At 43.9% G+C, this 27,328-nt stretch overlaps 2 protein-coding genes across 9 annotated transcripts in view; one reads left to right on the top strand and one right to left on the bottom strand.

Annotated features, from left to right (window-relative positions):
• The window catches only part of CEP76 (centrosomal protein 76), a 45,348-nt gene extending 33,900 nt beyond the window's left edge, over nucleotides 1-11,448 (bottom strand). For 2 of the 4 annotated variants that reach the window (XM_073331654.2, XM_073331648.2), the window contains exons 1-3: nucleotides 11,263-11,448; nucleotides 556-711; nucleotides 96-177 (exon numbers count right to left, since the gene is read on the bottom strand). In XM_073331654.2, coding sequence (XP_073187755.2) covers nucleotides 96-177; nucleotides 556-711; nucleotides 11,263-11,325 — 301 coding nt within the window. In that variant the 5' untranslated portion in view covers nucleotides 11,326-11,448. Of the gene's footprint in view, nucleotides 1-95; nucleotides 178-555; nucleotides 712-10,940; nucleotides 11,223-11,262 lie in introns of those variants that run through there. The other 2 variants (XM_073331649.2, XM_073331655.2) reach the window with 2 other exon arrangements.
• A 4,644-nt stretch (nucleotides 11,449-16,092) lies between these two features.
• The window catches only part of PSMG2 (proteasome assembly chaperone 2), a 30,321-nt gene continuing 19,085 nt past the window's right edge, over nucleotides 16,093-27,328 (top strand). For 3 of the 5 annotated variants that reach the window (XM_073331664.2, XM_073331665.2, XM_073331662.2), the window contains exons 1-3: nucleotides 16,240-16,449; nucleotides 18,026-18,194; nucleotides 23,028-23,086. In XM_073331664.2, coding sequence (XP_073187765.1) covers nucleotides 16,285-16,449; nucleotides 18,026-18,194; nucleotides 23,028-23,086 — 393 coding nt within the window. In that variant the 5' untranslated portion in view covers nucleotides 16,240-16,284. Of the gene's footprint in view, nucleotides 16,450-16,591; nucleotides 16,922-18,025; nucleotides 18,195-23,027; nucleotides 23,087-27,328 lie in introns of those variants that run through there. The other 2 variants (XM_073331661.1, XM_073331666.2) reach the window with 2 other exon arrangements.

The raw sequence follows: 27,328 nt of genomic DNA on the forward strand, positions 1-27,328 counted from the left end.
AAAAGTTCAAATAAATAGTTAGCCTTACATTTTTAAGTAAAATTTAATATTTCTTACGGAACTATGACCCAGATATTAAATTAACAAAAACATACTTTTTTGCAGTACTGGAGGTTGTCTGTCAACAAAATGTGTAGAAGGTTTTGGAGTTGAAGGCATCTCTCGGTCATTCATATCCTAGAATTATAGTTAAAAGACATTTTTTAAAGAATCAAGGAAGGATATCATGCTCTTGAAACCCTGAGAATCCCTCACTCCCACCCCCACAATGCCTCAAACATCACCCTTCTCACGAGTGGCTAGTATCTTCCATCCGACTGGATAGTTTAATACTGTACACAACTTCAACTGATTTCAGAAACAATAGTGTTATTCAATGACGTCAGAGTAAATGTTAAACTGATTTGCTAACAATTTGGTAGCAATTATTAAAGCTAATAGAAGTAACATTTGAGTGCATTGAGCTTTCACTTTCTAGGGAAAGAATTTCCACAATGCCAAGATGATGATATTTTCACTCTGTTTCACATATTTTCTTTTTCAAAAGTTACTCACGGTTACAAATGTAAGTTCTTTCATAACATCATCAATGATTCCTCGTCGTCTTAGGGCTTTCATCAGATCTTCTGCGGATAACTGTTGATGCTCGGGCACTAATTCTTCACGTATAGTCTCAGCAAGTACTTCTCGGATTCTGCCATGGACATCCATCTAAACAGAATACTCTATTACCCTGGGGGAATTCTGTGCAACTGCGCACGTGAACAATTAATGAGCCCCGCAGATTTCTAATTTTTGTACAGAAAAAAGCTTCTGCCAAATTGTTGCTGTTCTGCCTTATACCCACCAGAGGGCGCTGTGGAGATAGAACAAAGCTGCAGCTCGCAGCTAGCTAAGGAAGAGAAAGCCTGCCTTCTTCACCGCGCCTGTGGCCAGGTCAGTAGACAAGGGCTATGGGGAGACAGACAGCGTAGGGTGTTGGGGTGGGGTGGGGGTGGGGTTGGACAGACTGCGGCAGGGGCTGAATGGGAGTGGAGGCACAGGGCCACGTGGGGGCCGGGGAGGAGGTGCAGAGACACATTGGGATGGGGGAGGGGGGTACAGGGAGACATAGGGACAGAGGGTGACTGCATGAGGGCACAGAGACACATGGTGATGGGGGAGGGGGTGCAGAGCTACATAGGGACAGGGGAGTGGCTGGATAAGGGCATGGAGACACATGGGGACTGGGGCAGATGTGCCTGACTGAATGGGAGAGGCCAGGGGTCAGCCAGGGTCTTCATGGGGGAAGCTCCCCAACAATCCCTCCCCACCCCCCCAAAATATCTGTTACATACTTTTGCCACCCATACCAAACAACCCTCCAAGTTCACACCCAGGCTCTTCCCCAGCAATTTACTTCCTTTTCCCTCAGCTCCTCTGTTACCCCGACTCCCCCAAGCCTTTGCACTTCTTCTGAGGGGTGCAGGAAATACGGTTCTGTATTGTAGTTTAAATGAATTATTACTCAGAGTTCTGTATTAATATGCCTAGTAAGGAATCTATTTGTCAAAAAACATTTCCTGAATCTTTTGTGTTGTCTGTATTGTTATAGACATACATGCTGACAGGTATTTTGAAATAAATGACCAAAATAATTGAAACTGGTAGGATTATATTGTGTTATTTTGACAAATAAAATATGCAGAATTTTAAAATATTGTGCACAAACTTTTAAATTTTTTGGTGCAGAATTCCACCAGGAGTAACTTCATATTACATCCTGTACAACAATCTACCCAATCTCAGACAGGATTTAAAAACACTACCTTTTTGATACTCCTACAATATTTAAATAAGCCATATCCCTTAATAAAAGCATAGTGCTCTTTAGAACTAGACACTTCTGAGCAGCATGGTAGTGGATTAAAATTAACAGTCCTGCAAAAAAACAGCAGTCCAGATGAAACAGTAATACAGTACACAATGTATTTCCCATTTTGACTGTGGGGCGAATAGTCATCACCGGTTTCCAAAAACAGGAGAAATCACAAAATACTTCCCTACATTATACTGGTAATTTTGCAGCTGCCTTTCACCTTCACTTCCAAATTGCGCATATAATGATTTTTATTTGCTAATAATTTGTCAGCAGTCATTAAAACCAATAAAAACAACATTTGAGTGCACTGAGCTTCCTCTCTCTATTGAAAGCATTTCTACATTCCCAACAAAAGTAGAGAATTTCAACTAACTCCTGACTGGGTATATCACAGGACGGGATGCAGATATACAATTTTTAGACACCATTAAGGACTGCTTCTTAGAACAGCCAGTCTTGGAACCCATAAGGGGAGAAGCAATTATTGATTTAGTCCTAGGCAGGGCCATCCCTAGGAGGGTGCAGGTCCCGGGACAAATTAGCCGCTAGTCTTCTCTCCTCACTGTCCGCCGCTTACCTCCTCACACACACACCGCCACCCATCTCCCTGCTGTCCCACCACTTGCCTTCCCGCTGTCCGTCCGGCGCACCCCCGTCTGCCCACCCCACCGCTCTCCTTCTCGCCGCCCCACCTGCTAGTTTCGTCACCGTCTGTCCAGCATGCCCACGCAGCCCGCCACTCTCCTTCTCACCATTCGCCTGCCTCCCCGTTCACCTCCTCAGCCCGCTTGTCCACCTCACCTCCCCGCCCGCCTCCTCACATAAATATTGGGACAAATGGCGTCCTGATCATACATCGGTTGGGACGCAGGACAAAGGGCTAAATATCGGGACAGTCCAGATTTTATCGAAGCATGGGGCCCCCCCAAAGCACAGGGCAGTCACCTCGATTCACCCTACTCAAGAGACAGCTTTGGTCCTAGGTGGAGCACAGGATCTGGTCCAAGAGGTGAATATAGCTGAACCAATCTGATGAAGTGAGCTGTAGCTCACGAAAGCTTATGCTCTAATAAATTGGTTAGTCTCTAAGGTGCCACAAGTACTCCTTTTCTTTTTGCGAATACAGACTAACACGGCTGTTACTCTGAAACCAATCAGTAACAGTGACTAATGTAATTAAATTTAACATCTGGGGGGGGGGAGAAAATGAAAGAAATCCACAAAAGTATAATTTCTTATAAAAGTATAAGAACAACAAAAATAAGAAAGCTAGTTAAATGGAAATTAAAAGGAACAGTCACAAAAGCGAAATGCCTGCAAGCTGCATGGGAACAATTTAAAAACACCATAACAGAAGCTCAAACTAATTGCATATATTTTTAAAAAAAAAAAAATACAACAACAGTAAAAGGATCAAAAAAATGGCACATGGCTAAAAGGAGTAAGAGAGGCAGTTAGAGACAAAAAGGCACCCTTTAAAAATTTGAAGTCAAATCCTACCGAGGAAAATAGAAAGGAGCATAAACCCTGGCAAGTCAACTGTAAAAAGTATAATTAGACAGGCCAAAAAAAAAAGCAACTAGCAAAAGACTCAAAAACTAAAGCAAAAATATCTAAAGTACATCAGAAGCAGGAAGCCTGCCAATCAACGGGAAAAATGCACGATCAAGGTGCTAAGGACCACTCAAAGACAACAAAATTGTTGCAGAGAAGCTAAATGAATTCTTTCCATTGGTCTTCACTGCAGAGAATGGTGAGGGAGATTCCCAAACTGAGCCATTCTTTTTAGGTGACAAATCTGAAGGACTATGCCAGAATGAGGTGTAAACAAAGATCGTTTTAGAACAAATTGATAAATTAACAGTAATAAGTCACATGGTAAAGTTCTGAAGAAACTCAAATATGAAATTGCAGAATTACTAATGGTAGTATGTAAAATATTGTTTAAACCAGCCTCCGTACCAGATGACCGGAGGACAGCTAATATAACACTGATTTTTAAAAAATGGTCCAGAGGTGATCCTGACAATTTCAGGCCAGTAAACCTAACCTTAGTAGCAGGCAAATTGGTTGAAAAATATAGTAAAGAACAGAATTATCAGCCACATAAATGAAAACAGTATGTTGAGTACTCCTGTGGGAATTCTGTGCCAAAATATTAAAAGTTCTGCACATTCTATCTATCAAAATAATGCAATATAATCATACCAGTTTCATTTATTTTGGTAATTTATTTAAACTAAAATACAATGAATGGAGAATGGGACTGGGGAGCACTGGAGAAATCCCCAAATCTCTTGGTCTAATAGTAATGTAGGTAGGTTTGACCCTTTATTTCTAATTATTGGTCAACAAATATATGTAGGCATATGCTCAGTGTTACATCATAGGCAACTGAAGAGCAAGTGGGGGCTGGGGAATCAAACTCACAATTTATAGCGACTACTGACCATCTCCAGAAAGTTAAGTACCGAACAGTTCAGGGAGAACATTTTGATAGGATTTTTTTTCAGTCCAAAAATTTAGACCAGTTCTAATCACTAAAGCACTATAAGCATTTATAAGGCCATAGTGTCCTTTACACCACTCTGGCAATATAAACGAGCCTTAAAACTTGTACACCTGTTTTATACTCCTGGGGAAATTCACAAAGACAATGTGAACAATTCATTAAGCAGGCAGGCTGCTACATTCTGCTCTGCCCCACACCTACCTCCTCAGAAACACCCCAAACCCCTGCCTCTCCATCCCAAGCATGTCACAATAGTGAGCAAGAGGGACAGAGTGTCTCTCTTACACACACAATTGTCCAGCCCTCCCACCCCTGTCCTAGTGGTGATTTAGATCTCTACCAGCTGCTCCAGGCACCTGAACCAACCTGCGCTGCTGAGGAGGGGCATATGACCGCTCTTGTGTGTTTCCCTTTGCTTCCCCATCAGAAGTCATTTTGCTGCAAGGAAGCAAATAAATCTGTGGGAGAAACGAATTCTGTGCATGTGCAGTGAGTCAGAATCTCCCCAGTAGTAGTGGAGGAAGAGTCAACACAGATTTTGTAAAGGGAAATCATGCCTCATCAATCTATTATAATTTTCTGAGGGTGTCAACAAGCATGCAGACAAGGGTGATCCAATTGCTATAATGTATTTGGACTTTCACAAAGCCTCTGACAAGTTTCCATAACTAAGGCTCATATGAAAAGTAAGCAGTCAAGGGATAGGAGGAAAGTTCTCATGGATCAGTAACTGGTTAAAAAATAAGCAGCAAAGGGTAGGAACAAATGGTCAGTTTTCACAATGGAGACGGGTAAATAAAGGGGTCCCCCGAGGATCTGTACTGGGACTTGTGCTGTTTAACATATTCATAAGTGACCTGGAAAAGGGGATAAATAGTGAGGTGGCAAAGTTTTCAGAGGATACAAAATTACTCAAGATAGGCAAGTCCAAAGCTGGCTGAGAAGAGTTACAAGGGGATCTCACAAAACTGCATGACTGAGCAACAAAATGGCAGATGAAATTCAATGTTGATTAGCGCAAAGTAATCAACGTTGGAAAATATAATCCTAATTATACACAGAAAATGATAGGGTCTAAAATAGCTGTTATCACTCAAGAAAGATTTTGGCGTCATCATGGAGCGTTCTCTGAAAACATCTGCTCAGCGTGCAGCAGCAGACAAAAAATCTAATAGAATATTAGGAACCATTAGGAAATGGAAAGATAAAAAGACAGAAAATATCATCGTGCCACTATATAAATCCATGGTACACCCACACCTTGAATACTGCATGCAGTTCTGTCTCTCCTATTTAAAAAAAAAAAAGGACATACTAAACTGGAAAAGTTACAGAGAAGGGCAACTAAAACGATTCAAGGTATGGAACAGCTTCTGTATGAGGAGAATTTAAAAACACTGGGACTGTTCATATTAGAAAAGAGATGACTTAGAGGGGATATGATAGAAGTCTATAAAACCAGGAATGCTGGTTATACTAGTACAGTTAAAGCTTTATTACCCCCTAGTGTGGCAGCAGTTCTACCAGTAAAAAGATGCTAAATACTGTTATAGTTATTCCCATTCAAGTAAGAAAATAACTGTACCGTTTTAATACACCTTTACACAGGCATAACAATAAGGTCTTTACCAGTATAAGCGTTTCAGTAAAAAAAGACAAAAAACCAAACCTCATCCCCTAACTAAAATAGCTGTACTGGTAAAACTCAAGTGTAGCCCAGGCCTCAACTATTTGGCTTCATTGTCCATTATCTTGACAGCATTCCAGACCTTGAACACTCCTCCTCCCACATATCCACAAATCTGCCCATTATGAAATCTTATCTATGCTTTTGTATCATTTTGAGTCTCAAACTCCAGAGTTCTGCCTACACATTGTGTCTAGTATACCCTTGTCCCTACAAGGATGATCTTGTGATCAGGGGACTAGGCTGGGATTCATGAGATCTGGGTTCTGTTGCTGGTTCCATCACAGACTTCCTGTGTGACCATATGGAAGTTACTTAATCTCTGTATTTTAGTTCCTCAACTGTCAAGTTGGGATAAATATACTTCCCAATCTCTCAGGTACATTGTAAGTCTAAATTAATTAGTGTAGGTGCCCTGTTACTATGGTGATAAGTACCACAGAAATGTCTATAAATAAGCATCACATAATTCTCAACTGTTCCAACATCTTTATCTTTATCATCTTTAAAAGAAAAAAGAAAAAACAAAGCCCTCCATGAATTTACTCCAATTTACCTCAAAGACCTTGTCTTCTCCTACTCCCAATCTCTTTCACTTATCTACCACTAGCCTCCTCTGTCCTGTTACACAGTTTGGTAAGCTGATGGTGCAAGAGTCTTCTCTTAAGGTCCTGGCTTTTGCAGCAACCTCCCTTTCTCTCTCCACCTTACCCACTCTGTCTTATTTTGCATAACTGAAATCACAGTTTTTCTCTTTGACCTACGTACCTTTTCAGCTCTCCAAAAGATTGAGAAGTATGAAAAACAGACTTAGGGATCTGAGCTTGGTATTTTTTGATGATGAAAAAAGACAGATGTAGGAAGCCCAGGAAAAGACTAATCATAGAATATCAGGGTTGGAAGGGACGTCAGGAGGTCATCTAATCCAACCCCCTGCTCAAAGCAGGACCAATCCCCAATTAACTCATCCCAGCCAGAGCTTTGTCAAGCCTGACCTTAAAAACTTCTAAGGAAGGAGATTCTACCACCTCCCTAGGTAACGCATTCCAGTGTTTCACCACCCTCCTAGTGAAAAAGTTTTTCAAAATATCCAACCTAAACCTCCCCCACTTCAACTTGAGACCATTACTCCTTGTCCTGTCATCTTCTACCACTGAGAATAGTCTAGAACCATCCTCTTTGGAACCACCTCTCAGGTAATTGAAAGCAGCTATCAAATCCCCCCTCATTCTTCTCCTCTGCAGACTAAAGAATCCCAGTTCCCTCAGCCTCTCCTCGTAAGTCATGTATTCCAGACCCCTAATCATTTTTGTTGCCCTTCGCTGGACCTTTTCCAATTTATCCACATCCTTCTTGTAGTGTGGGGCCCAAAACTGGACACACTACTCCAGATGAGGCCTCACCAACGTCAAACAGAGGGGAACGATCACGTCCCTCGATCCGCTGGCTATGCCCCTACTTATACATCCCAAAATGCCATTGGCCTTCTTGGCAACAAGGGCACACTGTTGACTAATATCCAGCTTCTCGTCCACTGTCACCCCTAGGTCCTTTTCCGCAGAACTGCTGCCGAGCCATTCGGTCCCTAGTCTGTAGCGGTGCATTGGATTCTTCCGTCCGAAGTGCAGGACCCTGCACTTATCCTTGTTGAACCTCATCAGATTTCTTTTGGCCCAATCCTCTAATTTGTCTAGGGCCCTCTGTATCCTATCCCTACCTGCCACCGTATCTACCACTCCTCCTAGTTTAGCATCATCCGCAAATTTGCTGAAGGTGCAATCCACACCATCCTCCAGATCATTTATGAAGATATTGAACAAAACCGGCCCAAGGACCGACCCCTGGGGCACTCCACTTGATACCGGCTGCCAACTAGACATGGAGCCATTGATCACTACCCATTGAGCCCGACAATCTAGCCAACTTTCTACCCACCTTATAGTGCATTCATCCAGCCCATACTTCTTTAACTCGCTGACAAAAATACTATGGGAGACCGTGTCAAAAGCTTTGCTAAAGTCAAGAAACAATATATCCACTGTTTTCCCTTCATCCACAGAACCAGTAATCTCATCATACCATCATAGAAGGCGATTAGATTAGCCAGGCATGACCTTCCCTTGGTGAATCCATGCTGACTGTTCCTGATCACTTCCCTCTCATGTAAGTGCTTCAGGATAGATTCCTTGAGGACCTGCTCCATGATTTTTCTGGGGATTGAGGTGAGGCTGACTGGCCTGTAGTTCCCAGGATCCTCCTTCTTCCCTTTTTTAAAGATTGGCACTACATTAGCCTTTTTCCAGTTATCCGGGACTTCCCCCGTTCGCCACGAGTTTTCAAAGATAATGGCCAATGGCTCTGCAATCACAGCTGCCAATTCCTTTAGCACTCTCGGATGCAACGCATCCGGCCCCATGGACTTGTGCTCGTCCAGCTTTTCTTAATAGTCCCTAACCACCTCTTTCTCCACAGAGGGCTGGCCACCTACTCCCCATGCTGTGTTGCCCGGTGCAGCAGTCTGGGAGCTGATCTTGTTCATGAAGACAGAGGCAAAGAAAGCATTGAGTACATTAGCTTTTTCCACATCCTCTGTCACTAGGTTGCCTCCCTCATTCAGTAAGGGGCCCACACTTTCCTTGGCTTTCTTCTTGTTGCCAACATACCTGAAGAAACCCTTCTTGTTACTCTTAACATCTCTTGCTAGCTGCAGCTCCAGGTGTGATTTGGCCCTCCTGATTTCATTCCTACATGCCCAAGCAATATTTTTATACTCTTCCCTAGTCATCTGTCCAATCTTCCACTTCTTGTAAGCTTCTTTTTTATGTTTAAGATCCACAAGGATTTCACCGTTAAGCCAAGCTGGTCGCCTGCCATATTTACTATTCTTTCGACACATCGGGATGGTTTGTCCCTGTAGCCTCAATAGGGATTCCCTGAAATATAGCCAGCTCTCCTGGACTCCTTTCCCCCTCATCAGAGCAGAGACAAGAGGAGAAACAAGATGAAGGAATAATAAACAGATGTTGGAATGGGGAAAATAATTAGGCAAGCAGATACTTGCCCTAACAAAAGGGGAGTAGAAACAAAAACCTCACTTTTAAAACAAACCCTGAGGCAGAGGGAAGGATAACAAGGCAGGATACATATTGGAAGGCTGTTTATTTTAAATCACTCAGTGACCAGAGCCATTGCTTTTCTGACCAGGAGATCCCATAAGGAGGTTCAGTCACCAATTTGATTACATTCATTGTGCTTTCACATTACAGGGAGACCGCACAAAGGTTGTCATCTGCTCCTCGCCCCCTTCACCTTTTTCGGTCCCCTACACAGTAGATTAAGTGGACAAGGGTCCTTCCAACACTAAGTTCAGGAAAGCAGCAGGAATGGACAGAATATATCTTGAATTTCTGAAAAACCTTGGTCTGAAGGTAGCTAGTAGACTTCTTCAGCAATGTCCACTCTTCCGGTATAATATCAAAAGAGTGGAAAGGGGGCCAAGATCATAGTCATTCTGAAGCCTGAAAATGAGGCCACTGACCCAAAAAGCTACCAGCCCATCTCGCCCTTAGCAGTTGCTATAAACTGTTGGAGCAGCTCCTACTTCAAAGTTACAGCACATACTGCAGCAACTGGTACCTAAATCTGGCCTGCTTTTTGGAAATGGTCACAACTAGTGTGAGTGGGTGCCGGCCTTAACCAACTACATAGAACCCAGCTACTAGCAAAAATTAAAAGCAGCAGCAGCCGCCGCCGCCGCCATTGATCTTTCTTCTGCATACAATACTGTATGATGCAAACATCTTCTGTTGAAGTTACCATTCGCTTTCTCATGCCAATCAACCATCAAACTCATCACTGAGATGCTGAGTAACACAAGATCCACTGTACGTCTTGGTAAATCTGCCAGCAAATCACAGAGATCTGTCTGCACTATTCAATTTCTACACCAGTGAGAATCCAGTCACATCATCCCATATATTCATCCATGCAAACAATATTGCACTAGCAACAAAGCATCTCTCTGAAGGCCATAGAAAAGGTGATGAACAATGACCTCCAGACACTTGAGACATATTTCAAAACTTGGTGACTGAAACCCAATGCTCTGCCTTCCATGTGAATAATCGATACCAAAGTGCCACTGCAAGTGGACTTTTGTGGTCTGCTTCTACCACATGACTACAATCCATGATACCTTGGAGTTACCCTCAACTGGATGCTGACCTATCACCAATACCTTGATAACACCAAAAAGAAGATAAAGACAAGGACTAACATCATGCAGAAGCTCACTAGCACATTTTAGGGATGACATGCATACATGCTTCAAACATCAGTTCTGGTCTTGGCAACCACAGAGTATTGTGCGCCAGCTTCTACACCAATCTCGTTGACGCTGAAATCAATGTCACACTCTGGATTGTTAGGGGATCTCTCAAATCAATGCCAACCAATCCCGGGGCTCTCAATTTTGGAAGGCATCGTGCCAGTCAACATCAGGCAAAATGCTGCTGTGGTCCAGGAGTACAACAAGACCCTGGCTACTCTGGACCAACTCATACACCTAGACCTCAGTTCACTCCCTCTCTCCCAACTCAAGTCCAGGAAGCCTTTCCGGAACCACACGTCAAGGATACAGGCCAATGGAAAAGCTGCCAGCACTCGCTGGCTTGAGTCATGGACTGCTTGCAATGTTCCAGTCAAAGACCTGATTGAAGCTACAATGAAAAGCCCCAGCACTATGCCTTCCCCCTAGGCAGCGGGCAGCACTTAACCCCATTTGGGCAACACACAGATGGTGCGGATAGCTCCTCCACCAATGGAAAAACCAAAGAACCACCAAGTTGCGACTGTGGTAAGGTACAAACCCCGGGACGCACCGGCTCGCTTCCTGGTTGCAGGCTGGCGTGGGCACTTGCCTACCCCTGCAAGGCGTTAGAATGGCTGTCCGACCTCAAGGGTCAACCATACACTCAGCCGGTTGCTTTTCCAACGCTGCACTAAAGAAGTGACCAGAGCAGCAGGGCGAGGAGGCACCAGCCACACACACACACACACCCGAAGCTGGCAGTGGTACAAGCCCCTCATAGGCGCAGGGCAAAGCCCTGGCCCCAGCTGGCCCAGCACGCGCGCTTCCAACGGCGACGGCGGAGGAGGAGGAGGAGGAGGGGTCTATTCTCCGGTCTCCCGCCCGCCCCTCACCCTGGTCAGCTGCTGCCGGATGATCTGCTTCAGCTCCGAGGCTTTCTCCGGGGGCAGCGCCATGGCGAGCCCAGAGCGGGGCAACTCCTTCGGGACACGCGCCCTGCCCGGTGCCCAGCCCCCGGCCCGTCCTCTCTCATGAGCCCAACGCGGGGCTCCTGGGACTACCTCCTCTCACCCAGCCCCACCCACCACGCTCAGCGGCCGCGCGCTCCCTTCCCCCCGCCGCCGCCGCCAACCGCTTTTCGAACGGGCGCCCAGCTCGGGCGCGAGGCTGCCTGACTCAGCCGCCTGATGGAAACTCCGACCCTCCAGACGCCCCCCCCCCCCCCCGAGCAATGAGCTGCTGGTAGCAGTTAGCGATACGTGACAGATTGTAAGAAACTGCTATTGTAAAAAAAAAAAAAACAACAAACCCCTGCTACCTGCGGCAGCAAAAGTTTGCAGACAGCAGTTTGTCCCTTTGCTCATGGCAGGACGAAGTATTATCTAAACCGGTGGTTCTCAAACGTCAACAACCCGCGACCCTCCTTCACTAAGTTGTGAAATCTGGTGAACCCCCTCCTAAAAATTAATATTTCCAGGGATTTAAGTTTAAATTTTCTCAGGGTGATGGCTGTGCTTGTTTTCCTCTCCATAGCGCTTGGAAGTCCTTTGGAACTACTGGAGAAAGATAAAGTCTTAGGTCTGGTTCAGGCTGAGCGCTGGGGCTTGGGCTGCCGGCCCCAACTGCCCAGCCGCACTCTCCATGGGGCTCGGGCTGCCAGCCCAGTGCTGACTGCTGTGGGCTGGGGCTGCTGGGCCCGCCCCACTGACCAGTTGCCTGTTCAGTGCTCCATGGGGCTCGGGCTGTCTGCCCTGCAACCTGGTCCCACCTGCTGCTGCCCAGGCCCGGGGTCCTCTGGCCACCATTAGTGAAATTTTTCTGGTGAACCTTCTGTAACGTTGTGCGAAAAGGGGTTTGTGAACCCCAGTTTGGGAACCAGTGATCTAGACCATTCCTGACACATGTTTGTCCAACTTGCTCTTAAAAATCTCCCTAGGCAATTTATTCCAGTGCTTAACCACCCTGGCAGTAGAAAGAGATGAATTCTTATTTCTTTCATCTCAGGAAACATAGCACAAAAATTGGATTGAACCATTAGTGTTGATAAAGAAGAAGTTGAAATCAAATCTACATTTGTTCATTGTAGGATATTCCACTCTGTTTCAAATTCTCTGTTCTGTCCTAATTATCTGGCAGCCCCAACGCTGGAAGTTCCTCACTCCACTCAATTGTCCGTGTTTTATAAGATAGGTATCTGCAAAAGCTACATGGAGGTTGATGGAATCCAAAAGTTGTTGTTGTAGAGATGTAAGAATCTCGTTACACAGTACTTTTTCAGCTGTCTTAACAAACACGTCTTGTCTTCTTCATTTAAGGAGTTAATATAAGTGCCCTTATTAGTCAGCTTCTGAACTGAAGTCTTTGTTTCTTCCAGTACATTTTCAATGGATACCTCTCTGATTGATCCAAGTGTAGCTTCCGTTGCTGGACAGAGATCTACTACTGTTGTAGCAGATGCCTGGATGACATTGTATAGTGACCCAAGTGGTTTCAACAGTAGACTTACAAGAGAGAATGGAGATTGTGTTCTCTGAACTTACTAGCATAATTAGTTCACCAGCCTCACTACTTAGATCAATCCCATCTTGGTAGATACTTTCCAAAGCCATTAATAATGGTTGCAGTAATTTTAAGACAACAGCCAAGGATCGCTCATGAGAAAGCCAACGGATTTTCTCAGGTTGGACTAATTAGAACTTCTGTCCCAATGTATCCTCTATATTTTCTAAGATGTTCAGTCCTTTTGGATTCTTGCTGAAAAAGAGTATAATGAAGACATTGAATTCATAGCTTTTTAAATGCCTTTTGAAGATTCTGCAGCTTGTACTAATGCTATTTGGAATAGAAGGCCTCTGTAGTGTGTATTGGAGAGATTAGGGTTACACTTTTCTCTGAGCAAAGCTTGTACTCCACTATGTCTTCCAGAGAAGTTTGCAGCTCCATCAACTGTACAAGCAGCCATCTGTTTGGGGTTCAATTGGCAAGCATTTAACTCTTCTAAGATGTGGGTTGTCAGAGATACAGCTGATGTGACTTCTATAACCTGAACATCTAGAAATTCATCTGTTGACCTAACACTGATCTAAAGATAACATAGGTAGTGACTTAATACTTGACACCCATTTGCATCGGTGCATTCATCATCCATGTATGCACATTTTCTGAAGGTGATGAGAGAGTTCTTAACTTTTTCAATGACTGAATCTTTCACTGTTGCACTGCATGCTTTTAACTAGTCAATTGAGTTTCTTGCAGAAAGATAGTGAGCATTTGCTGGTCTTGGTCAGAACTGTGTCCAACTTCTGGATTAATAAATGACAATGCACATAACATTGGCCTCCAGTCTGTAGTGTGTGGTATCTCTTGCTTAAAGAGAAAGTATGATGTGATAGCCATGTTTGTTCGCATAAACTGTGTTGTGTCTCCAGCATTCTTAACAGCCTCATGAAGTACTTCTAAAATTGGCTTTCACAATGACTAGCTTACAAGGCTTTCTGCATGTCAATGCAGTCCAGAGGATTGGTGTTTTGCAGACTTTTCACATAGTTTGTCAGCACTGGCTTTGCTGATCAGTCTGGCAAATCAAGCCCCTCCACTTTTACCATATAAATCCATGGTATGCTCACACTTCGAATACTGAGTGCAGTCCTGGTTGCCCCATCTCAAAAGAGATATATTGGAATTGGACAAGGTACAGAGAAGGGCAATTAAAATGATTAGGCGTATGGAACAGCTTCCATATGAGGAGAGATTAAAAAGACTGGTGGACTTTCCGTCTTGGAAGAGACTATTAAGGGGGAGGTCTATAAAACCTATAAAATGTTGCATCCCTGCCCATCCTGGCTAATAGCCATTGATAGACATGTCCTCCCTCACATAACACAAGAACTAGGGGTCACCCAATGACATAAATAAGCAGTGGGTTTAAAACAAACAAAAGGAAGTACTTCTTCACACAACATACAGTCAATATGTGGAACTGTTTGCCAATGGCAGTTGTGAAGGCCAAAACTAGAACAGGATTAAAAAAAGAACTAGATGAGTTCCTGGAGGATATGTCCATCAATGTCTATTAGCCAGGATGGGCAGAGATGCAACACCTTGCTTTGAGAGCCTCTGTTTGCCCAAAGCTGGGAGTGGACAACAGGGAATGGATCACTCAATAATTGCCCTGTTTTGTTAATTCCCTTTGAAGCACCTGGCACTGTCCACTGTTGGAAGACAGAGTACTGGGCTAGATGGACCATTGGTCTGAGCCAATATGGCCGTTCATATGTTCTTATGTAAAAATTAGTTACAATATAATAAAAATGTTTAGTACAGAAACTCCCAACACCAGCCAAAATTGATCACTTGGGCAACACAAGCTCTGTCTGCTGGAAACCTAGGCAGAGTAGGTGAGTTCATGTAAATACAGTCTGGCCCTTAAGCCTTTCTCCCTTCCCTGGCTCATCACCAGCTGTCAGGGGAGAGCTCAGTCAGACCTTGCTTACAAATCATAATTTTAAATTATATGGTTGGCCAACATTGCTGAAACATTGTCAGAAAAAACAACACCTGTGTGAGGAAGCTAGTCTTTGTTCATAGTTTTCTAACCTATTATACTTTTTCAGGTACAAGTATCTTATCATACACTGTATATGCTTTTAAAATGTGTATTAATGCTTCAATTTCAATTGAAATTTCCAACCAATGACAAAATTGGCAACACTGTTGTAACTAGTTGACCACTGGGGGGTGGGGGGAAGTGTTGGAGAAATTCAGAGGCATGTACAGACCCCTGGTGGGGGGAAAGGGGTGTAAGGAAGGCCAGGTTTCACTGAATTAAGTCTCCTGCTGCAGTACCTCAGCAGATTACATCAAAGAGGAGCTGTAGTGACTAGGCATTTAGATGCCTGTGCCTTCAAGCAGAAAGAACGAGAAGTACTTGTGGCACCTGAGAGACTAACAAATTTATTTGAGCATAAGCTTTCATGGGCTAAAACCCACTTCATTGGATGCATGCAGTGGAAAATACAGTAGGAAGATATATATATACACACAGAGAACGTGAAAAAATGGATGTTGCCATACCCACTATAACGAGAGTGATCAGTTAAGGTGAGCTATTATCAGCAGGAGAAAAAACACCTTTTTGTAGTGATAATCAGGATGGCCCATTTCCAACAGTTGACAAGAAGGTGTGAGTAACAGTAGGGGGGAAAAGAAAAGGAGTACTTGTGGCACCTTAGAGACTAACAAATTTATTTGAGCATAAGCTTTCATGAGCTACAGCTCACTTCATCGGATGCATTCAGTGGAAAATACAGGGGGGAGATTTATATACAGAGAGAACATGAAATAATGGGTGTTATACACACTAAAAGGAGAACCTGTGGCACCTTAGAGACTAACCAATTTATTTGAGCATGAGCTGTAGCTCACGAAAGCTCATGCTCAAATAAATTGGTTAGTCTCTAAGGTGCCACAAGTTCTCCTTTTCTTTTTACTAAAAGGAGAGTGATCACTTAAGAAGTAGGGGGAAAAATAAGCATGGGGACATAGTTTTACTTTGTGTAATGCCCTTAGCTGCTCCTCTTAACCAGTCAATTGTTGCCCTCTGCTCAGACCCTGGCCATCCCCTCCTCTGATTTGCCCCCTTTGTCCTTTTTTAACCCCTGTAAATGCAGCCAGTAGAACCTTTTGCCTCGTAAGGGCAGGGTGAAGAGCAGCGGCTCCAGCAGATGTTACTGAGCATGTGCAGTTTGTGTGAGCTTGCTGGGTGCACCCTACGGAGCACATGGCTACAGAGAGCAGTTTCCTACACGACACTTGGCCGCCCAGCCCTGTCTGCGGCTCCAGCTGCGCATCAGAGGACCCCCTGCAAAGAAGCCCGATGGGGAGCGGGGCGGGACAGGCGATTACCAGGGCGCCTAATGCCTCCCTCTGCCTCGGCCAGGCGTCAGACAAATGCGCCGCAGAGACGGAGGACCCCGCGGGCAGACAGAGGCGGACGCACAGCACCGGTCCTTCCCGGCGGGATGTTTGTGCCCTGCGGCAGTTCCCCTCCTGCGGCCTTTGAAGGCTTCACGCTCCTGCTGGTAACAAGCCCCCGCCCCCCAGGCTTCCTCCCCCGCCACCCGGCTCAGCTGCTGTCCCCTGCCCCAGCCAAGGCCGAGCGCCGGGGCCTCCCTGCCCGCGGGAAGGAGACTCCGCCCCCGGCCAGAGGGAGCAGCGGGGCGGGGCGCCGCGGGCGGCGCAAACCGGCGCGGCTGGGCCCAGGATATGGGTTCCAGCGGAAGCGCTGGGTTGGCTCTTGCTGCCCGGCGGCGGGTGTCTGGAGCGGCGGCCGCGGAGTGACCGGGTCGCCCAGCTCGCTATCAACTGAGCTGGGAGTCAGAAACGGCTCTTCACTGCTGTTACCTGCCCTGACTCTGTAGTAACCTGGGGGAAGAGGGGGTGTCGCTTGTTACTCTCCCCCCTCCCCATCCCGCAAACAGTTACAGGAGCTTAACTGTAGGGTTGCGAGTAAAATTAAGCACCGCCTAACGGTTTGCTGGCTTGGGGCCCATGGTAGGTGCAACATATTCAAATACCCTTCCCTCTCTTTCGGCAGTGCCCCATACCCTTTCCAAAGCCATCCATAGCTGAGTTTTCTGCAGTCTTCTTAATTAAGCTTTCATTTCCACTGGCAAAGCCCTTGTGCAACTAAATGTTCACTGGTTTCAGAGTAACAGCCGTGTTAGTCTGTATTCGCAAAAAGAAAAGGAGGACTTGTGGCACCTTAGAGACTAACCAATTTATTAGAGCATAAGCTTTCGTGACCTACAGCTCACTTCCTCAGATGCATCAGTTTCCACGATATGCATCTGAGCAAGTGAGCTGTAGCTCACGAAAGCTTATGCTCTAATAAATTGGTTAGTCTCTAAGGTGCCACAAGTCCTCCTTTTCTTTTTGTAAATGTTCACTGTTTGCCATACTGAGGTTAATGTTTATGGGTAATAGAGGCTGTATGTTGGGGGGTTTTCAGTAGGGCACATCTTGTAATGCAGTACTGGTCTATTAGTATAGGAATGAAATATGGAAGATACCTGTCTTCCAATGTGTAAAAGGAAGCTTCAGGTTCTCCTATCCCATTTTAATAATATTGGGTAAGAGGGTAGTCATTTGAGCATATACTTAAAGATATAAGTTGAGTTTTAATTTATTATTTTGAATACTATACATAGTTGTTTCTAACTCAGAAATCACAACTGAATGTATAAAAACTGTGTAATATCAAAATAGCCAATAGATGTCACTAGGTGCTAACAATTTCTTTATTAGGTTTTAAAGAATATTTTCAAAATATTCTAGCAAAAAAAATTAAGGTCCCAAAACTGTAAACACTTATCCGTATGCTTAATTTTATGTCTAAATAGGGCTATTTACAGATGTAAAGTTAAGTATAAGTGGTTGCAGGATCAAAACCAAAGTTTGCATTAGTAAAGCTGTTCACAAATTAGCCTTTTTTGTCTAGTGGCAAGGGCTTACTCTTCAGTGTTTGTGATGAGTCTAATTAGTACAAGAATTCAGAACTTCATTTCTGACTATTTGTCAACTGTCAATTTTTTTTACTGTAATTCAGGAAGTAAACACCAATTTGTTGCTAATGCTAAGAATCTTCTGTTGTTTCAGCCAGCTGTATCAGTTGGGAATGTTGGCCAGCTGGCGGTAGATCTAGTTATTTTTACCCTTGACATGCCTAAAGTTGGTTACTTCTACACTGATTGCCTAGTGCCAATGGTTGGCAATAATCCGTATGCAACAGCAGAAGAAAACTCAGAGTTGAGTATAAATGCTGAAGGTATGTACTAAAAGTTTGTATTTCCAGTGTTCCAAAGCTATGTCTCAAATGTTCCGTTGGGCCCCAATCCTGCAATGAGCTCTATACAGAGACCCCAGTGGAAATGGAGCTCCATGTGGGTGGAAGGGGTACACCCATGTTATGTTCACTGTAGGATTGGGAATGTAGTTTCCTTGTAAAGCCAGTTTGTGCTGAAACAGGAAACTATATTGTTGAAATAATACAGTATGTGCCTTTTTATGTAGCTAAATTACTGTTCTAATCTGATACTTTCCAGACCAAAATTGCCACACTCCCCTTCTTAGTTTGCTTAAGTGAACCACTTTAAATGAAGAGCTGTAACAAGAACTCTTATGACTTATCGCTAGGGTTGCAGGTTTATCACACGGGACAGCAATGCTTACCTAAAAAAAGACCTTGATCAGTGATAATTTTAAGGGGGTTAGCCTTGAAATGTAGGACTGAAAACATTCATCCAAGTCCTCATCAGTGTTGTCTCTCTCGAGCACCACTGCTGGGTATATTGTCATGCTGATACTTGTCTGCACCACACTTCCACATATCTGTACAAAGCAGGCTGCTGAGCATCTGGCCTTTGCAGACAAGCATTTGATTAGTTAAAGGATCAGTCGCATGTAGTATTTCACACACATCTGGAACAATCAGTGCATCCTATGAGGCCTGTCCAGGCCCAATAGGAGAGAATAATTGTGGATGTGCTTGATCATCCCAGAGCCATTCCATTGCTTGACAACTTTCCCTCTTGGTAGCAGGTATAAATGCAGCCCTTGTTGGTGGCAATTTTTCTCCGTTTGTCTGCTTCTTGGAAAACATCCACCAGTGTAGTTCTGCAAGTGTTGTAATGTTGATCTTCAAATGGTAAATTTGGCATATGAACACCTCCAGTGTGTTTGACCTCATTAGTGACTATCTCAGCTGTTCTGAGAACCTACAGAGGAAAGAGAGAGTTCTTCAGCAGCTGAATTAAATGCCTTCCAGTAAGGTAACATGGTGTCTCCAGACAACCTTTAAGTAGTGCCGCATCCTGAAAGAGTGGGAACCTGGCAGTGTGGCAGCTTTTAATGGTCTGAGTGAGAGAAAGATATCTCTGAGGGATACACAAGAATTTTCTTCCCTAGCAGCAGGCTCAAAAACCAGAATCTTGTGGAAGTATTGGGCAGAGTCTCTCAGAGAGAACATTTGCTTTGTGCAAAAATCCAGAGTTTAGTAGCATCTCTTTTTGTGGCACTGATGGCATTCAAGATAATTTTAGTGTCGGCTTCTGTGTGGGAACTATGAAGAAAAGCCTCAGAACAGTGCCAGGCAGCAGTTTCAGTACACTGTATGATATTTTTTGAGCAATTCTTTGCCTACTGGAGTGTGTTTTCCTGCAAGGCGTGCAGTTAAGTCATCCTTCGTGTAAATATGAGATGGTAGCGTCTTCAGCTTGACATTGGAGACGATTTATGTACTGTATAGGTGCAATACCTTGGAGGCTCTTCTATCTAAGATTTTTAATTGATTTCTCTGCATATGTGTCAAACGGAAGGTGGACTTGGTCATAGGTCAAGTATTTTCTCTGTAACCTCATAATGAAATGTTCAGCCAAATCTCAGCAGGTATTAATGGTTTTTGGTTTGTCAAGGGCTTGTACGTCAGCCACACCATCTGTGATTGCTATGCTGAAAGGCCTCTGCTGGCAAAAGGTACTGGTCACGTTTTCAGGTGCTGGGTAAGGAACAACGTGCAGAATGCACATTAGTTTGCTTTTTGCTTGGCACATATGCATTGTTCCGTCACATTCAAACATTGATTGTGGTACCATGGGTAACTTGTACTTATCAGCTGCACTAGGAATTTATTACGGATTTTGGAATGAATTGTTAAATCAACAGCCACTTGTAGTGATAGATTATGTATATGCTGAACAGTTATCATGAATATGTTGGAAACCTGCCTTTCACCCAAGCACTCCTACATGAGGCTTTGCGATTAAAATGGCAGCCTTGTGGCCCACTTGTTTACCTTAATACTTGGTGGTGCTGAAGTCACTGCAACCACCAGTGCACCACTTAAAGCAGTACAGGTCATGCAATATTTTTTTTTGGTTAGGTTTGGCAGCAGCTCTGGATTCTTGAAATGCCAATGTACTGCAGGACAAAATGCTTTTCTGTAAAAACGTAGCAGTTGCAGACAGTCTTGGTATTACTGTTGATGGCAGTGCTTTCTTCTGCTTTGGATAGTTCCATGTCTTTTGCAGCTTTTAAAGATATGGGCTGAGATTTATTTCTGTGGACAGGACTGCTAAAAACTGCATCCATATCCCACAGTTCCACTTCTTCAATAAGTGGTTTAAGAGTCTTTTTGAGTAGCATTTGTTCCTCTTCAATCACGTTTGAAGCATGTTTTTCTGTAATTACCGTCTGCGGTGGCTGTCGCTACCACCTTCCCATCCACAAGAGCAATGGTTTCCAAACTATGGCTTGCACCCCCAAATGGGGTCATACCATCAGCAGATGAGTTATGGGTTCAGTTGGCCAGATTTGGCTCATGAGATGATGTTGTCTGCCCCTAGTGTTTCCATACCTGGTCCATGAATGCTGCACCAGGAGGCGGTAACTTTGATCTACAAAATGGCCTTCCACACATGGTGCTTGTGAGGTCACATTATGTGGAGGCCACCATTTGGTAAATCAAAACAGCCTCCTGGCGTTTGTGGAGCAGATCCAGACACGTTGGTTGTGCAGATGCCAATTTGGCCATTTGCATCATCCAGCTGTGCAAGCATCCAGCTGAGGGACCTGAATGCAGAAGATCCTTATCTGTGGGCAGCAGCCTTATCAACAGAGCATCCTCCGTGCTTGAGCTGGTGGGAGCCTATGCTAGCCTTTCCTGCAGTGGCTTGTAAGGTCCATAAGGCAGGGCCCATACCTTCCTTTATGGCAAGCCGAGTACTCTATTGGCACTCAGTCATTGTAAGTCACTGTTTCTCTATTACCCTGGGATCACCGCACAGGGCCTTCTTAAATCCTGGCCTCCTTTGCTTAACAGTGAATTCCTCTTTTTTTTGTTGTTTTTTTTTTGTGATAAGAGGCACAATGGACTTATTTTTACACTGAATACCTGGCTCAGCTTTAAGCAGTGACTCTAGTGTTGCTGTTATGAACAAAAAACAGGAGTCCAAGAAATGTGTTCGCAAATATGATGAAGCTTTCTTTGATTATAGCTTCACCAGAATTTTGGTCAAGAACAAAGAAAGGCCAAAATGCCTGCTATGTCACACAGTGTTATCTAGTGAAAGCATGATCCCTAATAAAGTTAAATGACACTTGGAAACCCTTCACTAGGAGCATATGAAAAAACAAGGTAGCTTTTCCAGTGCCGGAAAAAAGAACTTTTGCATCAACAAGTGGCATTCAAGAGAGCCATGTCCGTTTCTGAGCAAGCTCAGAAAGCACCATTTGAGGTTAATTACCATATCACACAGTCCAAGAAGCCTCACACAATTGGGGAGATTTTGATTTTTGCCAACTGCAATCAATACGGTGACGGTAATATGTTGGGAAACTAAGGCAAATAAGCTCAAAGCCATACCACTCTCCAACAACACAGTGAAGCGAAGGATTGAAGTGATAGCAGCAGATCAGGAAAACACGCTGGTTGAGCATCTGAAAAACACACGTGCTTTTTGCTCTTCAAGTTGATGTGAGCACTGAGGGTGGTGATGCACATTTCTTGATTTTAGTGAAATATACACATGGGAAGGTGCAATTCTCAAAGTCACTGTGTTTTGTCTCCCTCTTCCCAGTCATGAGATGGCACAAGAAATGTTCAGTGCCCTCTGGAGCTACACGTAAGACAAAAATACATTGTGTGACTACATTGTGGGCTTTTGCACAGATGGGAGCTTCGTCTGTGGCAGAACACACAGCAGGTCTGCATGCCTTGGTAAAGAAAGGTGCTCCATCTGCTGTATGGAGTCACTGCAGCAGTCTCCGAGAACAACTGGTATCTAAAGCTCTGAGTCCAGAGCTATGTGGTGATTTGCAGCTGATCTCCTCTATTATGAACTACATATCTGTTGGCAAAACTTGATGAAGAAATGGGGTCTGATCATGATGTTGTGGCGTTCCACAGTGAAGCTCTTTGGCTGTCAGGAGATAAAGTACTTGGATGATTTTTTTTAATGGAGAGATGAGCTGTGAATCTGAGCAACAGACTGCAAAAAGGATGAACTTGTTTTTTTGTGTGACCAAGGGAAGATGTGCTTATGTCACTGACATATTTGGGAAACTGAATGAACTGAATACAGGTCTGCAAGGAAAGAACACCCACATCCTTCGTCTGAGTGACTTGAATCACAGGATTCATGAAAAAAATTGTTGCCTGGAAGAATAATCTATTGAAGACAACCTATGACTCCTTCGTGCAACTTGGCCCCCTTGGAAGAGGCTACTGTTGTCAAAAGCTGACTTACCTTTTCACCAAATTCTGATTCCAAATCCTTAGCTAGTAACTTCCACCAGTTCAGTGGTTTGACTTTATTTAAAACTTCAGTGCCAAATGTATTGAATAGTGAATTTATTTTTAATAAATCATTGAATATTTTTATTTTAATCATTTTAATAAATTATACTAAATTTAGGCTTTAACAATGATTAATATAATTTTAAATACCTTTTTCTATTTACATCTTTAAATCAAATCTGATTTAAATTTTTATTTAGAATATCCTTTTTTATCGACTGTTATAAATCATATTAATCTGGACATGTGTAACTCTACATTATGCACTTGTTTTCTCCTTACACAACTTCTTGTTGTTTTTTGCAGTGTATTCTTTACCTTCTAAAAAGCTTGTGGTTCTCCAGATCAGATCACCATTTGTAAAGGTATGTATATTATTGGTTGTTCTCATTGTATCTATTGAAAGCTGAATCAGAAAATGTACATGTCCAAATTCTTTAGGAGTCAAGATTAATGTTAACCATTTTATGAAATAAATCCAAAAGTAACTATAGCTGGAGAAAGTTTCCAGTACAGAAAAATCACTTTAAAATGAATCTAAAAATTGTTTCTGGCAAGGCTTCTATCCAGCAAATATATAAAATAATGGGAAATAAGTTGGAATCAAAATCTTTCTGAACTGTTGTAACTAGTAAGTTGCTTATTAAACAGATACAGTTGAAAATTGCCATTAATTACCTAATTGCATCTCTACTGTTTGAATTAAACTCTGGTTGTGGACTACTGAGAAAAGCCAAATTGGATTTAATCATACTGATAGGTATATGATGATGTATATTATTTAGTTGTCACTAGGATACTGGCACTATTTAATCCATTTATTCTGGGAAAATATCTCCTTATAATTAAGGCTACGTTTTAGTCACGAGTATCTTTAGTAAGTCATGGGCAGTAAACAAAAATTCATGGCCCATGTCCTGCCCATGACTTGTACTATATACCCCTGACTAAATCTTAGGGGGGTTAGCAGGCTCCCTACCTGGCTCTGGGCCTCCCCGGAAGAGGCAACATCCTCCTCCCTCTGCTCTTAGGCAGAGGCATGGCCAGGCAGCTCTGTGTGCTGCCTCTGCCCTGAGCGCCAGCTCCGCAGCTCCCATTGGCCGGGAACTGTGGCCAGTGGGAGTTATGGAGCTGGCGCTCAGGGCAGAGCCTCCTGGCCACACCTCCACCTAGGAGCTGAGGGATGTTGCCGCTTGCGGGGAGCACTGCCAAGGTAAGCGCTGGTAAGAGCCCTCACCCCCTTCTGCACCCCAGCCCTGAGTCCCCTTCCTAAACTACTGCTGCTGCTGGGGGAGGCAGGTGCGGTGGCCTGAGACTGCCCCAGCAGTGGCCGGTGCAGCTGGCCCTGGGGCTGCCTGAGCTGCTCAGATGGCCCCCAGGCCAGCAGCACTGGCTGCTGCAGAAGTCCTGGGATCCGTTACCTCCGTGAGAAACTCGCAGTCTTACTTATAATTAGTGCACATTTGTGCTGTTTATCTCTAAAATGTATTTCTGCTATCAGAATGACTCAGTTGTTTCTCAGTATTCTTCATCTACCTCAGAACTGAGGTTATAATGTGAAATGAGGAGGAATTCATATTGTTGTATGTAGAGATAGTGATTGTCATTAAAGCCAGCATTTACCACACCAGAGTAACTGAGTACAGTTTTTTGGCTAGTTCAAGTGTGTGGGTTCTTAAAAACCTTCAACATTTACAATCTAGCTGTAGTAGATTTGTGATGGGTTGGTTTGGGATGCCACCTGATGTACTGGGGTTTCATTGAGCCCCTCCTGCTCCACCAGCATGGATTCCCTCTCCCTGTTTGGTGAATTAGATTCACACACCTAAGTAGGGCCCCACCTATCTGCAGACACAAACGGAAGTCAGCTCTGTGGGAGAGGATCCACCCAGCACTCATGTGCATATCCCTTTTGGGAAATAAACCCACGCTGTATAATACTTTTGCACTGTATAGAAAAATCTGCACAGCGCAAGCTCATAAAAATTCACCCTCTCCCTGAATGTGAAGCAAGATATTTACAACTTCTTGCCCCCCCCCCAGTTAAAAATTGCACAAACTGGGTTTAATAATAAACAAAACAAATTTATTAACTATAAAAGGCAGATTTTAAGTGATTATAAGGGATAGCAAACAGAACAAAGCAGATTACTGAGCAAATAAAACAAAACACACATATTAAGCTTAAGATCTTAAAGAGAGTGGTTTCAAGAAGTAATTTCTCACCCTAAATATTTTAGGCTATTTGCAGAGTTTCTCTAGCTTAGCGTTCCAGTTATTTCTTCTTACAGACTAGACCCCTCTCTGACTGACTCACCCCTGTCTTTCCCCTCGGGTTAGTTCCTTTGTCCCTTCATGTACTTTTAGCGGTCTTACTACTTAGGTAGGCAGTGGAAGAGAGTTTAGATTAACCTCCTCTCCAGCCTTAAAAAGGATTTACCTAAGTTGAGAAACCTTTGTTTGATCCCCATCCCCTTACAGAGGAAAAGTGCCAGCAGTATCCAAGGTGGTTTTTGTATCAGGTGGCAGGACCACCTGACCTGTGTCGTAGTGTCACAGCTATGTCCCAGGATGCCTCTCGGGAAGGAGAGAGATTCGTATCCTCACAATCTTATTGTTTCTTCCTGTGATGGCCAGTTGCCTGGTGGGTGTCTCCCAAATACACACACAGTTGTAATTGTTACATAGGAATATTGACTAACTTTAGATACAGAAATGATACATGCATACAAAATGGATAATCACATTCAGTAAATCATAACCTTTCCAATGATATCTTAAATGAGCCATCTTGCATAAAATATATCTGTTATGCCATATTCATATCATGACCGTATTTCTATGAAGAATATGGGGTGTAACGTCCACTAGGAGCTGGATCAGACTTTTACCAGCTATTTTCATACACTAGTATCTAAATGTTGACTTGATTCATAATCATAAGCATTGTAGTTAAGCTTTGTTCCATCCTTAACCTTCCATTTAAAACCTTTCATCTAAAATAAAGACTTAACAGGCATGAGATGGTTGAGTTCAGGATCCTGACACAGGGAAGAAAGGAGAGCAGCAGAATATGGACCCTGGACTTCAGAAAAGCAGACTTTGACTCCCTCAGGGAACTGATGGGCAGGATCCCCTGGGAGAATAACATGAGGGGGAAAGGAGTCCAGGACAGTTGGCTGTATTTTAGAGAATCCTTATTGAGGTTACAGGGACAAACCATCCCAATGTGTAGAAAGAATAGTAAATATGGCAGGCGACCAGCTTAACTTAACAGTGAAATCCTTGCTGATCTTAAACACAAAAAAGAAGCTTACAAGAAGTGGAAGCTTGGACAAATGACCAGGGAAGAGTATAAAAATATTGCTCGGGCATGCAGGAGTGAAATTAGGAAGGCCAAATCACACCTGGAGTTGGAGCTAGCAAGAGATGTTAAGAGTAACAAGAAGGGTTTCTTCAGGTACGTTAGCAACAAGAAGAAAGTCAAGGGAAGTGTGGGCCCCTTACTGAATGAGGGAGGCAACCTAGTGTCAGAGGATGTGGAAAAAGCTAATGTACTCAATGCTTTCTTTGCCTCTGTCTTCATGAACAAGATCAGCTCCCAGACTGCTGCACCGGGCAACACAGCATGGGGAGTAGGTGGCCAGCCCTCTGTGGAGAAAGAGGTGGTTAGGGACTATTAAGAAAAGCTGGACGAGCACAAGTCCATGGGGCCGGATGCGTTGCATCCGAGAGTGCTAAAGGAATTGGCAGCTGTGATTGCAGAGCCATTGGCCATTATCTTTGAAAACTCGTGGCGAACGGGGGAAGTCCCGGATAACTGGAAAAAGGCTAATGTAGTGCCAATCTTTAAAAAAGGGAAGAAGGAGGATCCTGGGAACTACAGGCCAGTCAGCCTCACCTCAATCCCCAGAAAAATCATGGAGCAGGTCCTCAAGGAATCTATCCTGAAGCACTTACATGAGAGGGAAGTGATCAGGAACAGTCAGCATGGATTCACCAAGGGAAGGTCATGCCTGGCTAATCTAATCGCCGTCTATGATGGTATGATGAGATTACTGGTTCTGTGGATAAAGGGAAAACAGTGGATATATTGTTTCTTGACTTTAGCAAAGCTTTTGACACGGTCTCCCATAGTATTTTTGTCAGCGAGTTAAAGAAGTATGGGCTGGATGAATGCACTATAAGGTGGGTAGAAAGTTGGCTAGATTGTCGGTCTCAACGGGTAGTGATCAATGGCTCCATGTCTAGTTGGCAGCCGGTATCAAGTGGAATACCCCAAGGACTCGGGTCGGTCCTTGGGCCGGTTTTGTTCAATATCTTCATAAATGATCTAGAGGATGGTGTGGATTGCACCCTCAGCAAGTTCGCAGATGACACTAAATTGGGAAGAGAGGTAGATACGCTGGAGGGTAGGAATAGGATACAGAGGGCCCTAGACAAATTAGAGGATTGGGCCAAAAGAAATCTGATGAGGTTCAACAAGGACTAGTGCAGAGTCCTGCGCTTAGGACGGAAGAATCCCATCCACCGCTACAGATTAGGGACCGAATGGCTCGGCAGCAGTTCTGCAAAAAAGGACCTAGGGGTTACAGTGGACGAAAAGC

This window comes from Lepidochelys kempii, chromosome 2, assembly GCF_965140285.1.
Source record: "Lepidochelys kempii isolate rLepKem1 chromosome 2, rLepKem1.hap1, whole genome shotgun sequence".
Lineage (NCBI taxonomy): Eukaryota > Metazoa > Chordata > Testudines > Cheloniidae > Lepidochelys > Lepidochelys kempii.